General features: G+C 40.2%; 1 protein-coding gene across 2 annotated transcripts in view; it reads left to right on the top strand.

Annotated features, from left to right (window-relative positions):
- LOC101671161 (regulator of G protein signaling 7 binding protein) overlaps positions 1-13,660 on the top strand; it is a 100,129-nt gene extending 86,469 nt beyond the window's left edge. The window contains exon 6 of one of the 2 annotated variants that reach the window (XM_004764559.2): positions 8,202-13,660. In XM_004764559.2, coding sequence (XP_004764616.1) covers positions 8,202-8,293 — 92 coding nt within the window. In that variant the 3' untranslated portion in view covers positions 8,294-13,660. The remainder of the gene's footprint in view (positions 1-8,201) is intronic. The other variant, XM_004764558.3, reaches the window with a different exon arrangement.
- Positions 13,661-13,980: the final 320 nt, after the last annotated feature.

Here is a 13,980-nt window from a genome sequence, read left to right as displayed (position 1 = left end):
CGTACTGGTATTCTTTACCAGCCGGTCAGCCGGCCTAGCTCAGGAGAATGCCCCATCATCAACAGAACAGCCCGGGCTTCCGCTCGTTAATCTGGAACCCGCAGTGCAGAACATTGGTCCCTGGGACTTTGGAGTTGGAGTTCATGTCTGAAGCTGTTCTTAGTTTCTTTGTGTTTGGCAAATCCCCCATGGGCAGTGTGGGGCCCCCCTCCCGTACCTCACTATCACTGCCCAAGAGGACATCTGCCAGGGCACGCAGAGTAAATGGCATGTGGGCCATGTAGTTTTTAGTATAAATCAAACCATCCCAAACATCCCGTCCACATTTCATGAAAATGCATCCAACGGTTCCCAAAACACGCATTAATGGAAAAGCAGAAATTTCAGTTTATTTACTTGGGACATTTTTATAATCATGAAGAGTAGAAATATTTTGTGTGACTTTGTATTCCCTTTATAAACAGAAAAAAGAATTTTAAGTACAGTTTCAAAATATAATAATAGCAATAAATGAGCAATACTGTGACTAAAAACATGAGTAAAAAGGGAATAATCCAAATAATTTGATACTCAGGACTGAAACCCTATATCTGTATAGAGGATGAAAAGGAAAAAGCTAGGAGATTCAAGGAGCTGTTCAGGAGGGAATGATGCAGTAGGATTTTGAATAATAAGAAAGAAAAAATGACGTGAAGGCTTCCATTCAGGGGAATTCAGGTTTCTTCACTTAGGGGAAAAATGACCCTTGGCATGAGATGCCACATCTCTGTTTTTTGCAGGTTTTGTGGGGACTCATAGCATGATGTCACTATGAGCTGACCAGTGGAGACAGGGGAGTATGAACCTGAACCACAGGGTTTGAGAAAGCCTGAGGGAAGGAGAGCAGATCCCTTGGGTCCCTCTGGGAACATTTTTTTTTTTTTTTTAGCAGACGTATATGGCAGCGTTTTAATGAACAAATCAGCCAGATGCCTCTGACTCTGTATACCAAGCTAGACCATAGGAGCCTTCCCATGACCTTCCTGGAAATCTTTTGCCACTGATCTGTTTAGTCTATGGGTAGGTGAACAGTATGGAGTGAAATGTGGAAAAATATATTCCAGTTCTTTTCTCTAGGACCTTATTGTCAAAACATCTTTGTAAGTGGATGAAAACCATTATAGAAAGCCATCTGGTTATTTTCTGGCTTCTTATTTCTTTTCTCTTTTTATTCTATTTACATGTGTGATTGAGGCAGAAAGAAAAAAAGGGGAAAGATACCATGCCTGGTTCCCTTTGTTCCTACCTCAAACCCTGACCATGTGATGGTCCTGGCCGGCAGGCCCTTGGGGGAACATCCCTGGAAGGAAGGGCTCAGAGCTGCTTTCTCCCGGTTCCACCCTTAGTCCTCACCTCAGAACCTTCCTTATTCACCTTGTTCACCTTAGCATTGAAAGAGTCAGTCCTGTCTTCCCCCACCTTCCTACCACAACAGTTTGTTGTGAAGTGACAACAGTTTGTCGTGAAGTGATTTTCAGTGACAAATAAAGGAAGGTAGCCAAGAGCAGGAATTTTAATGGTTCGTGATTGCGGCCTCCTTTCAGACAGCGCCTTTTCTTTCCCATCCTTCAGTGTGAGACTGGAGACAAAGAGAGGCACAAAAGAAAGGCGAGCTGCCCTCTTTCTGCAGAGCCCCACAGCAGGCTCCTGACCACGTCCAGGTCTCCTGGCTCTCAGCCCACTGTTCTTGCCATTGCTTCAGCGCCTCTCCTGTCCCACATTCTGGGTCACTGGCAGTGCTGTAGGGAGCTTCATTAATTATGATAGTCTTGCTGTGTCAAATGGATTACAAATGGAACCACCTGTGGAGAGCCCGCAAGGTTACTGACAAAGGCTAAAAGGAGACTGGAAAGCGAAGGGCAAGCATCTTCTAAATGTATGTTACAATCAAACAAAACAAGTTGGCAGAAATAAATTAAGCCCGAAAGACAGTTGCACCTTTTCCAGAATTCTGACTTAATGAATGCTGTGGGGTGTGTTTGTACGTTCACCTTTGCCTAGAATTTGGTTGTTGAGACCAGGCATTGGAATCAGTCTGAGGTGGATCCGTTGGGAATTGAATCTACTCTAGAATGGATCCCTTCCTGGGGACAGTGCAACTCCAGACTCAGTTGGATCTAGGAACATTTCCCCCAGAGTCATACTCTCAGTCCACTCCAATCTGGAGCCCCCATATCCACTCTAGCTATGTCACACAGCAGTGTCTGACATCTGCCTGGAGAACATGAGGCAGTTATGGCACCTGGTATCCTCAAGATGATCCTTTAGGTCCTCTCGCCAGGGCCTCCTAGAAAGACTTTGTATACTTCAGTCTGGTGTGACTCTGAATGTTACTCTGGGTAGTTTTTACTCCAGCTGCTCCATGTCCTTTGCAATCTCTGCAACTTTCCATCCAGGATTCAGTATGCCATATGTATTTCCTCTCTCCTCCAATTAATTCACACATCACTGATCACACATCACTTTCCTAATGCATTACTCTGTGTTCAGCCCCTACTCACAAATGTTACCTTCCTACTCATCGTCTACTAGAGGAAGAACAGACGTTTTCTCCTTGCATCTGGCGTCTCTGCCATCATCTGTTATGTGATGGTAACCTAGAATGTGCCAAGTTCTGTGTCAGGGACTGGGAATATCTCTCCTTCTAGAGGTTCTCTATCTTAACAGAATAGACTGGAGGAGAATCACCTGGAATGAAAGGCCAAATGACAGGTTTCCCCTCTTAGAGATTGGGATAATGTTTTTGGGGTAGGACATGTGAATTCTGGAAACTTTCTCTCTCTCTCTCTCTCTCTCACACACACACACACACACACACACAATTGGACAGACAAAGAAACTGCTGCTTAGAATATAACAGTGCCATAATAGCTAGACTCAGGTCACTACAAGGGTATATGGGAATCTCACCTAGCCTAGCCTGATGTGAGCTGTAAGGAGTTGGGGTGTGGGATGGAGGAGAGGGTTGCTGGTATTGAGAATTGCTTTTTGTAAAGTGAGCTGAGATTTCTGATGATGAATCAGAGTTAGCCAAAGAAAGAGATGGAAAAAAGAAAAAGAAAAAAGAGGTAGGGGGGAAGAAAGAGAGTCTATGCAGAAGGTTCTGGATATTGAAGGTACACGAGGAGATGAAAGAATAGGGCTTTTTGATGAACTGCAAGCACTTCATTAGTTGCGAAAGTGGTTAGAAAAGAGGCATGAAAGACTAGAAAAGTAGGTGGGTCTATATCATTAAGACCCCTATAATTCATGTTGAGAGGTTCGGACTTTATCCTGAAGCCACTGGAGAGATTAAATAAGGAAGCAGGTGCAATAATCCAAGTGAGAAATGCTTAAGATCTGACTGAAAGCCAGGGGGTCGGAGAAGAGGATATGAACAACTGGATGGGCTGCATATGAGAAAAGGCAGAATCAAGGATGAAAGCCAGGTTCCGACCTGGAAAGCAGGGTGAATGCTGGTTCTATTCACTAAGTCAGAGAGAACAGAGGAGGAGCAGTAGAGACAGAAGACGATTAAAGTTTTGGAGATGGAGGACCTCCAAGAGTGACGTTCAGTGGTGAATAGCAGATGTACCAGTCTTATGCCAAGGTGAGACGTGTGAGCTCAGAGGCTAGAAATACTCATTTAAGCATCATCGACATAATGGTAATTGAAGCCTTAAGAATGGCTGACTCTACCCCAGGAGTGTGTGCGTAGAGAAGAGCCCTGGGATGACACAGTTTAAGTTTCAAGGGGAAAGAATGGCAGTTTACAAAGGGCACTGAGAAGAAAATCAGAACATTATGAAAGAAATCAAAGGAAATTGCAAGCTAATCTTGGCGGGACTGGCATTTGTCTAAGAAGGGAGGACTTTTCTGGAAAAAGGAATGGTATGTGTAAAGCTGGAGAGGCAAGATAGGGCACAGTAATATTTAGGGAATTCTTTGTGTTTCTATTTTGTACTATTCCCTCCTTCATATACCTTTCAGTTCACCCTGAACTGTCCCTGAACAGACTGGACTGTTTACTTGGACCCAAATTCAAGTTGCCTCTGATCTCCATGACTGTTCTCTCCAACCAGAAAGCCCATCTCCACCTTCATCAAATGTGCAAGTTCTCCTCACACCCAGCATGAATACCAAGACCTCCATGATTTTCCACAATTATCTTCTTCCTTCTCCACTTGGGAGTAATTCCCCCCTTTGGATTTCTCATAGCATTGTAACTGTATCTCTCTTATGGCATTTTAATGAAGCTTCGTAGTTACTCAAGCAAACATTCTTGAGATCAAGAACCCTCTTTGTATTAGGACCCATCTGATATAATCCCCACCCAATATGGAGCCTGCACTTAGCAGGCCTTTGATCAATGCAGGGCTTCTCAGAGTGTGGCCTCAGGACCAGCAACATCAGCATTTCTAAGAAATGGTAAGAACTCTAAATTCTCCAGCCCCACCCCAGACCTATTGATTGGGAAACTCTGGAGGGAGGGCCAGGGATCTGTAGTTTAAGATGCCTTCAGATAATACTTAGTGCAGCTTAACGTTTGAGAAGCACTGGGTTAGCTGAAAGTGTCCTTTTTTTTTTTTTTTCTGGAATAGAAATTTGCAACTATGGTTACATTACGAGCACTTCTCTAGATTCTATCTGAAAACAGAGCTTTCAAGTCAAATGCTCAGTGGATTATTTGAAAACTTATTTTTATGTCCTTCTGTTTCTTAACATATCATCCATGTAAGAAATCTCATATCAGCAAAACAAATGTGAACAACAGAGAAATGGTATCATAGTGCCTTGGGGGATTCTGGTGTCCCTGGCTTTAGCAGTATCTAGGAATTAAGCTTCAAATAACCAAGATCTGAACTTGCTGGTGGCTGAAGTGCCTATTCTCCTTTCCTTTCACTTTCTCCACTTTTCATTTTCACATCTAAAACGGTCTCAGAGCATGCACTTTGAAGAAAAGATGCTATAAAATTCTCAAACATTCACAATAAAAATCAAAGGTTTCCCAGCAAGGTCAGGTGGATTAGCCCAGAAAGCTGAGAACGAGTCGGGAAAACATTCCATTTTGTCCACAGTCTTTTGGCAGCCCGTAACTTCAGAGACAGGATTTCAATCAATATGAAAAGACATCTTTCCTTGGACTTGAATTCACTCCAAACCATTCCAGGCGTACTTACTGCTGGTGAATTTCAGCATTTACTGCCGGTGTCAGCTTCCTAGGGTGGAGAAAGCTGCTCTGAATTCCTGCCAAGAATTTTCAAGCTTTGTGTCACCTCAACCCTAGGTGATGATCAGACAAGCTCTGGGCTAGGCGAAGGTGTCACAATGCTCAACAGAGATGCCCCAAACCAGCAGCTGTCCTTAATAAGCAGCCAGTCCTTTGCTTAACATCTGAGCACCTTCTCATCAATTCTAACGCTTCTTATTCATGCGAATGCTGTGTGTTTGTGTGTGCGTATAGCACTCACAAGTGAACATATATGTGTGTATCTATCTAGCTATATATAGATAGGTAGATAGGAGAAGAAGACTGAGGAAGGAGAATTCAATAGCACAAAAGATTTTTTGATTCACCGTAATGAGTGCACAGGTACAAAGGTCAGTTTTGATGCGAATCTCATAGTATCTGTGTATAATACCTGTTCTTTTCATACATAAAAAAGGGAACATGGGAGCAAACTTCCCGCCACAGCATACACCTACCAGAGCATACACATACACAGTTTCTTTATAAATTCAACCTGTAGTAGACATTTCCTCATGTAGTGGGAACAATACACATCAGCATTGCCTTTTTACAAAACATAAATACCCATTCCATCACTCCCCAAAAGTGTTTGGAGAAAGGGAAGGATATATAGACATTCAGGAAATAGATCTTCCAAATATAAATGGAAATAAAATAAATTTTTCTTCCCTATAAATATCTCCGTAGTTTTGGTGATTCTGTTCAAGGAATCACTGAATTCCTGGGGAACTTGTGTTTCAGAAAGTATAGTCAGTATCCCAAGAGATACCAAAAGATGCAATTCTTTAGTTTTCAGAGTCTGCTATAACTTTGCCATTTCCACCTAGGTTAAGTCTGTTGACAGTCTGGTGGTTTAAAAAGTAAGGGTCCTAAAACTGATGAGAAAGTGAGTTATCATCTCTTTCTGTTCTAAATAGACCATGATTCATCTCTGAGAGATTCTCCTGAGAAATGAGGCTCACATAGAGTGTTTGACTTTGCTTTCTGAGTCTTAACTATTTGGGGCAAGTGTAAGTATAAAAGAGAGATGTCCTATTTTTAGTCTCAAAATGGTGACATCCAGAGTATAGTGAAATGTTTTTCACCACAGAGGGGACAACGAGCATCCTGTTTTTCTCCACACTTGCAGAATATGAATCTTAAGAGAGAATATTAATCTGTGGAGACCAGGAGAGGGCACTGTGTTTGATTAATTTGATGTGCTCAGCTGGGGCACCTGCTTTCTTCCCTGACTCTGACTTGCTACTCTGGTTCTATCTAAAAGTATAGCATAGGGCACCATTCCAAGCAACACTGTCAACTTGGTGAGTGAGGCTCATGTACAAATGAGTATGACACATGGCAGCCTTTGGGGAATGGAAGGAAAAGCCCAGATACTTGGATGACACAATCCACATAAGAGGACTGGGAAGCCGGAACTTGTTATTCTTGACAGTTTACTGAACGTCTAGACTCAGTAATCAAGAAAACCCACCCTCAGCTACAAACTAGTTTTATTGAAGTGGGACACATCTTTCCCTTTCTGCCCACTTCATCCAATTCCTGATTCTGGGCTCTTTCCCAAGGTCCTGTATCTCCCAGGTTGGGATGGGGAAAGGAGGGAGCCCCTTGGCTCTGCTCTGGGCTGGCAAAAGCTTAGGTGCATAAGTTACCAGAGCCCACCAATCATTTTGTGGTGCCTCGCTCCATTCTGATCACATCCTAGTGCTCCCCTCACTGGCAATTTCCATATCATGTCTGTGTGGTCCCTCTCCAGCCTCTGGGACCAACCAGACTGCCAGTTCTGTTGCAACAGGCTATTTCGATCCAACCTCTCTTTTGGGCTGTACTATTTCTTTAAAACCCAGCTCCCTCAACTGAACTTGGCTTACTGGTTTATTTCCTCCTCTCCTTGTCATTGTGTTAAAAATTTCAACCAAAACTTTTAAATTCAACAGCTGGAAACCTTCTCGGAATGCCCTTGTGTATAGAAAATCTATAGAAATCAGGGACACCTGGGTGGCTCAGTGGGTTAAGTGACTGCTTTCAGCTCAGGTCATGATCCTGGAGTCCCGGGATCGAGTCCCACATCGGGCTCCCTGCTTGGCAAGGAGTCTGCTTCTCCCTCTGACCCTCTTCCCTCTCATACTCTCTCTCTCACTCTCTCTCTCTCTCAAGTGAATAAATAAAATCTTTAAAACAAAAAAAAAAAGAAATCTATAGAAATCAGTAGGCAAAAACTCAACAAGGAATAGTTGAGAAACTTCTTCCTGAGGCATAAATAGGTGAGTGGAAGCAAGACAATGGTCCTCTGTAAAGGAAAAGAGTTAATAAAAGCTGTACTTACTGAGTGCTTCCTCTATGCTAGGCACATAGGATACCAGCCAAGCTTCATGTTTTCATAGATAATTTCATACAATCTTCATCTAAGGTAAGTGGTATGAAAGCCTGTCTCACACATGGGAGAACAGAGACATAGCAAGCTTCCAGTTACATGTTCAAAGTCACAGAGCTAGGAATTAGCCGAGGTGGGTTTAGAAAAGAGGCCAAACTTACCCCAAAGCAGGGGCTCTTTCTAAAACAGCACCTCCAAGCGGCTTATATTTAATTCTAAGCCGTGATTCTCAACTGCAAGCTACAGTGCTGGTCCCATGCCCCACCCCCTTACACACACACACACACCCCTCCAACCACCACCACCAAAAAAGAATATTTCGTTGCTATCTGGGGGACATTTTTGGTTGTCACACCTGAGTAAGTAGGGGCCAGGGATGCTACTAAATGTTCCAGTGCTCAGGAGAGCCCCAACCAAATAATTATCTGGTCCAAAATGGCCAATAGTGCTGAAGTCAAGAGACCTTGATTCAAAAGCTGGTCGATTTTAAAAGCCAATTCATCAAACCAAGGTTATTTTGTCTGTATTCACTCATACGTACATTCTGTCCCATCACAGATGACAGCAGCCTTCTAAATCTAACTCCCTACCCCCTGGTTAGAAGACGGAAGAGAAGATTCTTTGGGCTGTGTTGTCTGGTGTCAAGCTAGACGACTCCTCCTGGAAACCCACCATTGCGAAGACCCGAAAATATCACAGAACCTGAGGACCTCCAGACAGCTGAACCACAGTTATTGGTTTTTGACTATGTTTTCTATGCTTCCTTATTACTTTTATTCGCCTCCCCCTACCGTTTTAAATGATTTTACATTTGAAAGCAGCTGCTGTCAAGGGAAAAAAAGATTCAAAAAGCAGGCTGTTTTTAAAAGGATTTTTAAAGCTGACATTGTGCATGTCTGCTCCAAACCATACCATGACAGATGCAAGAATTATGGTTTTTAAATTATTTCAAGGTTTTTTTAAATGTATTATACAGAGAAAAATTATTTCATGTATAATAGTATATCTTTAGCTCTTGCTATTCTCATGTGAACAATTTATCATATATGAAAGTCTTTAAACATAGAAATCTATCTAAAAATGCAAAACTGTGTTCAAAAATCCAATCTATCAATATTATTAGGAATAATATTATAACCAAACATATACCACCTCACCTATTGCTTTGTCTGCACTCATTTACATTCAGTCTTCCATTCTGTCGGAATCCAAGAGCTTCTACATACAGATATCTTAATTTATAATGCAACAGAAACCATATATAAAACATATTTAAATTTTGTAAATACACAATAATCCTATTATCTTCGTACAATGCATATGGGCAACTAATTTCCTTTCGATCCAATGGTGTCTTTTTCAGCTTCTTGGAGAATGAGTAATCCAGTTAGAAAATGGTGTAGTAACATACAATTACCCTCAAATGTAAAATTGAATATTATCACATTTTGTTCTAATTGAAATCTGAAGCATGATGTCTGCGCATCAGCATAGTGTTAAATCTTATAGGGCATGCTGGAATTAGCTCAGATCGTAAAAATATTTAACATTTTACGTTAATAAAATCTTTTTTAGTTAAGCTAAGCTTGTCTCATTTTAGATGACTATGCAGATATGACTTTTCCGATGTGTACTTGGTGTCTTGTCTTATGCTTAGAATCTTGAAAGCAGGACACATTAAGCAATACTATATTTTAGAAAGGAGGAAGCCACACGCTTTGTTTTTCTGCTCACAGCTCTCTTATGATCTTCCTCACTAAACTTGTAACATGGTACAAATTGTGTTGTATTTTCCCCTGTTCTTCCTTGGCCCGTTACCTGAACAGGATTTCCTATGGGTTGAAAGGTCAGGCCTTTGGACTTCTCTTCTTGCTTTTCAAAAATCTAAGGACTCCTCAAGACAGACAAGAGACACAAGTGTCTAATCCAATAAAAGGATGAGCTACATGCCTATCGGTGGTTTATCCAAGATGCATCTTCAATCCCAACCCTATACTTTCTCAGTACTTCTGTGCATAGGCATTTAGATGTCCAATATATTTGACCCAACAACTAAGTACATTAAAGCTGTTAGCTTTAGTGAAGATGAAGATAGGTGTTTATGAACTACTGGAATAATTATTGTATTAGATCCTATATGAAATTGCTGGTATTTGACTGTTTGAGCTACAAAAATGGCAATTTCATATGGTTCAACCTAGTATCTGATGTTGTGGAGATTATACTTGGAATTCTCTTCTAGCTTTTGTGATCGAAAGCAAAAGGATTAGAGGGTTGGAAAAGATCTCAAAAGGCTATGCAGTCTCTTAGATCATACCAGCTGATTTTTGGCCTTATTCTTGGAGTCCAGAGTTCTGTTCCAAAGAACTTGTAATTGACACATGGTTATAGGTATGCCTGACTTCATATAAAGAGGTATCTTTCTGAAAGTTATATGAAAAAATCACAACTTTCTAAATCAAATAAACAACTGTAAAACAGTTGTTGGAATATGCTCTTTAGAGACTCTTAGAATGAATACCCCCTTGCAAAGCAGGTAACCACTCCCAGATTTATCTGGTCTGCAAACCCTGGTTTCATAAATCAGGTCTGATTGAAGTTTAATATCTTTTTTGAATATGGTTCATTTTCATCCCATGTAGTCAATTCACTTAAGGTCCATTGTTTAAGAAATGATAAAGTAGCCCAGTTGGGCACGTTCTCAGCTCCCGTCTCTGCCCTCATGCACCTTTACTTTACACTATATTGAACCCTTAGCTTCAATCTCATTCCTCTTAATTCATGCAAAGGTATTAACCGATAAATCCAACCTTGGTGTTCAGCACGTTCCTCTAAATGCTTGACCTAAATCACTTCTGCTGGGTTAATTTGGGCTCACTCTCGCCTTAGTCTCGGTATGAAAGGAACACTTACCTCCTGTGCCATTGTCCTTTGTACAACTGAAGACTGTTAATAAATTCAGGTCTCACCTCCAGGTCTGGGAGGGCTATGGTAGCTGTTCATGGAGATGGGAATTTGTCTAATTCCCCAGCTAGGCTTTCCATATCTGAGGTAAATAAATTCAGCCACCTTATCTTTTATTCATAGTGCCTGTTTCCCAGACTTTGATTGCTTTTATAGTTCATGTGGACACACTCCAAGATTTATAGATCTTCTTTCACTAGCAGGTTCTAAAACGAATTTCAGTGCTCCAAGTCGTGATGACCTGCACTGGCTCATAATGGCAATAGATATAGCTCACCACCTCCCACTGGATACGCCAATGCCTCTCTTTAGGGGCTGACCCCACTGTCCTCTCACCTACCAAAGGACTTTCTCAGGTGTAGTCCATGAGATACAAGTCTACCATCTCGGCCTCCTGCTGGTAAATCGCTTCCAGATTAGCAATAACACTGAGCTGATCTCTAGGGGTAAGGAGAAAACACTGAATCCATTCCATTGCATGTCCTCACATGCTGAAACTGGAAAAGGATGTCAACTTTTTCTAGCACACTGTCACCCATTTTACCCCCCCCCCAATTTTAAAATCCCCTGTTGATTCATTATTTTCTTTTTTCCAGATTACAGAAGCAATATATGTTCTCTGTGGGAAATCAGGAACAAACCACCAAGTATAAAGAAAATAAAAACCACCTGAATCCCACCACAATCCTATTGTTAAGTCAGTCAGTGGCGGGGCCCAGAGGCACTTGTGGATAAGGTATGTGAGCGAACGCCCACAGGGCCGAGGTATCACTTTAAAATACCTGTCCCCTGATGTCTTGCATGCCTCTAGGAACAGATGGACTGCAAAATTCTGGCTGAGCCATTGTTCAAGGTACAAAGAAGACTTTAGAAGTAGCACAGCCCTGATGCCTCCTCTCATTAAAGCTCTTAGGGAAATTCTAAAACCCTGCCGGATGATTGTTCTTCGGTGCTCCTCTAACGGTTGGCTACTTACTGTAGGGCAATACTGCCACCTACCGGATGCTGAGCTTTAGAATAAGAAGGGAAAAGAAATGTACAGAGTGTAAAGACAGCAAACAATGGGCCAGATTAACAAATCCCATATAGCATTCAGATTCTGGAAGTCTCAAAGTTGAAAGGATTAAGAATATCATCCAGACTCACTTCCCTTGCCACACGCATATACCTAAGCACTACCATTTCTTTGTGTTCTAGAACGTCACCAAATGCAAAATGCTCAGCTTTCAGATGACTATAGAGAGGATGAGGAAAACCAGTGATGCTATTGGCCTGTAATAATCATTATAATTAAATATAAAGATCAGAAATAAACCCAAGAACACAGAAGCATTGAGTGTGTTATAAAGATGGTGTTTCAAATCAGTGGGAAAAGTTTGGATTACTTAACAATAGGGATGATTGGTTGGCTAATTATTGGGGGAAATACTAGATCTATACCTCATAACTTCCATCAGAATAAATTCTAGGTGAAGTTAAGATTTAGACGTTAAAACACATAAGCACATAAAAGGACCAGCAGGCAATATTGACAAATATTTACATAATTTTACTATGAAAAAAAAAAGCATTTCTAAGCAGGACAACAAAGGAAGAAACCAAAAAGAAAAAGATGGATAGATTTGACCAATTAAAAATACAGAACCCTTATACAGTAAAAAATAACAAATCAAAATGAGAGAAAACAAAATTTGAAATATACGCAACAAAGAGCATAGATCTCTAATACGTATCAAGACCCCACTGCCCTTGGAAACTTTCTATGATCTACTATCTGCGCAACCAAGTGTTCCCATTTCATTGTTTCCTCATTGCACTTTTAAAATTATTGCTTGTTTGTCTGTTTCTCTTCACTAAACTGGAAGTTCAAGAAAGCAGCAACTATGTCTATTTCGCTTACTGTTATATCCTCAATACTTAACACAGTGCTAGACACAAAGCAAATACTGAAAACATATTTATTGTGTGAGTGGATAATGAATGCATGAATAAGTAACATTTTATGATCAAAAAGAATCAAGCTTTTGAGTAGAAAATTGAGCCAAGGACACAAACCGTCAGTGTACCATAAATTAATGAACTAATAATAAATATGAAAATATTTAACTAGTAATTAAAAGTGCAAATTCTTACAATATATTCTTTTTTATGTATCAGACAGACAAAGGGTATAAAGAACTATAGTTCCCAGGGACAACAAGGAAGTATGGAAATGAACATTTTCTCACAGAGTGAACAAGGGTGTAAATTGATCTGATCTTTATGGAAAATATTTTGGCAATATATTTTTTGTGTATGCCAAATACTTCCACTTTAGGGAAATTCTCCTCAAAAAAAGCCAAGAAAAATGAACTAAGGTACATTCATGCATTATTCAAAAAAATATATTTAAAAAGGATGTTTATAGGAGCATTATTTGGAAGAATGGAAAAAATACAAGTAAGCCTACAATATAGGGTTGATTAAATAGGGTATATCCTTTCAATGGAATACTGCCCACCAGTTAAGAGTAAGCACTAGATGTATATTGTTAAATGGAAAAGGAAGTTACAGAAGAATATAGTGTGTTTCCATTTTAAAAGTATACATATACATGTGTGCATTACAGCATCTGAAAGGATATTTGCTAAAATGCTAATAGCATCTATCTCTGGGAGGTGAGATTTGGAGCAACTATATTTTCTTTTTGCATATCTGTAATTTCTGGTTTTTCCACAGTGAGCATGTAGTATCTGTATAATTTTTTCAGGGAATAAACAACAATGTTCACGATATATCTTAAATGAAAAAAAAACACGTTATAAAACAGTATGTATAGTATGACACAATATTTGTAAAAAAGAAAATTATATATAAATATTATCTATGTATGTATATATATGCATAAGAAGCTAGAAGGACATACACTAAAATGTTAATAGTAGTTATTTATGGGTAGTGGGATTATGGGTGATTATTTTTTCTTTTTGCTTTTCTGTGTTTTCTAATTTTTCTACAATGAATATGTAACCCTTGTGTAATAAAAACTAATAATAAAAGTTTAAAAAAAATGAAAGAGTGAGACATTGTGACCCCACTTGCTCTCATCCTCCCCACCAACCCCTGGACTGACTCCTCATTGTCACTGTGTGGGCAGTGGGGGCATGGAGAGGAAACACCAGGGCACCATAACCTTGGGAAGACAGAAGAGTGAGCCAAAAAAGAGGGGAATGGGGACGGGGGAAAGAAAGGAAGAGAGAAAGAACGAATTAAGTGACGGTAAAGTCAGTAGTGGAAGGATTAAAGCAGGCTTTGGAAACATTTTCTCTGACAAGAGCAGTGCGTATCAAAATTTAATCAGTTTTCCTGATTAAAAAATAAATAAAAATAAAAA

Source organism: Mustela putorius, unplaced genomic scaffold (genome assembly GCF_011764305.1).
Source record: "Mustela putorius furo isolate JIRA1106 unplaced genomic scaffold, ASM1176430v1.1 tig00000145_pilon_pilon_pilon, whole genome shotgun sequence".
NCBI classification, from domain to species: Eukaryota; Metazoa; Chordata; class Mammalia; order Carnivora; family Mustelidae; genus Mustela; species Mustela putorius.
The sequence above is the reverse complement of the archived record's forward strand: the minus strand, read 5'-3'. Positions and strand labels throughout refer to the sequence as shown.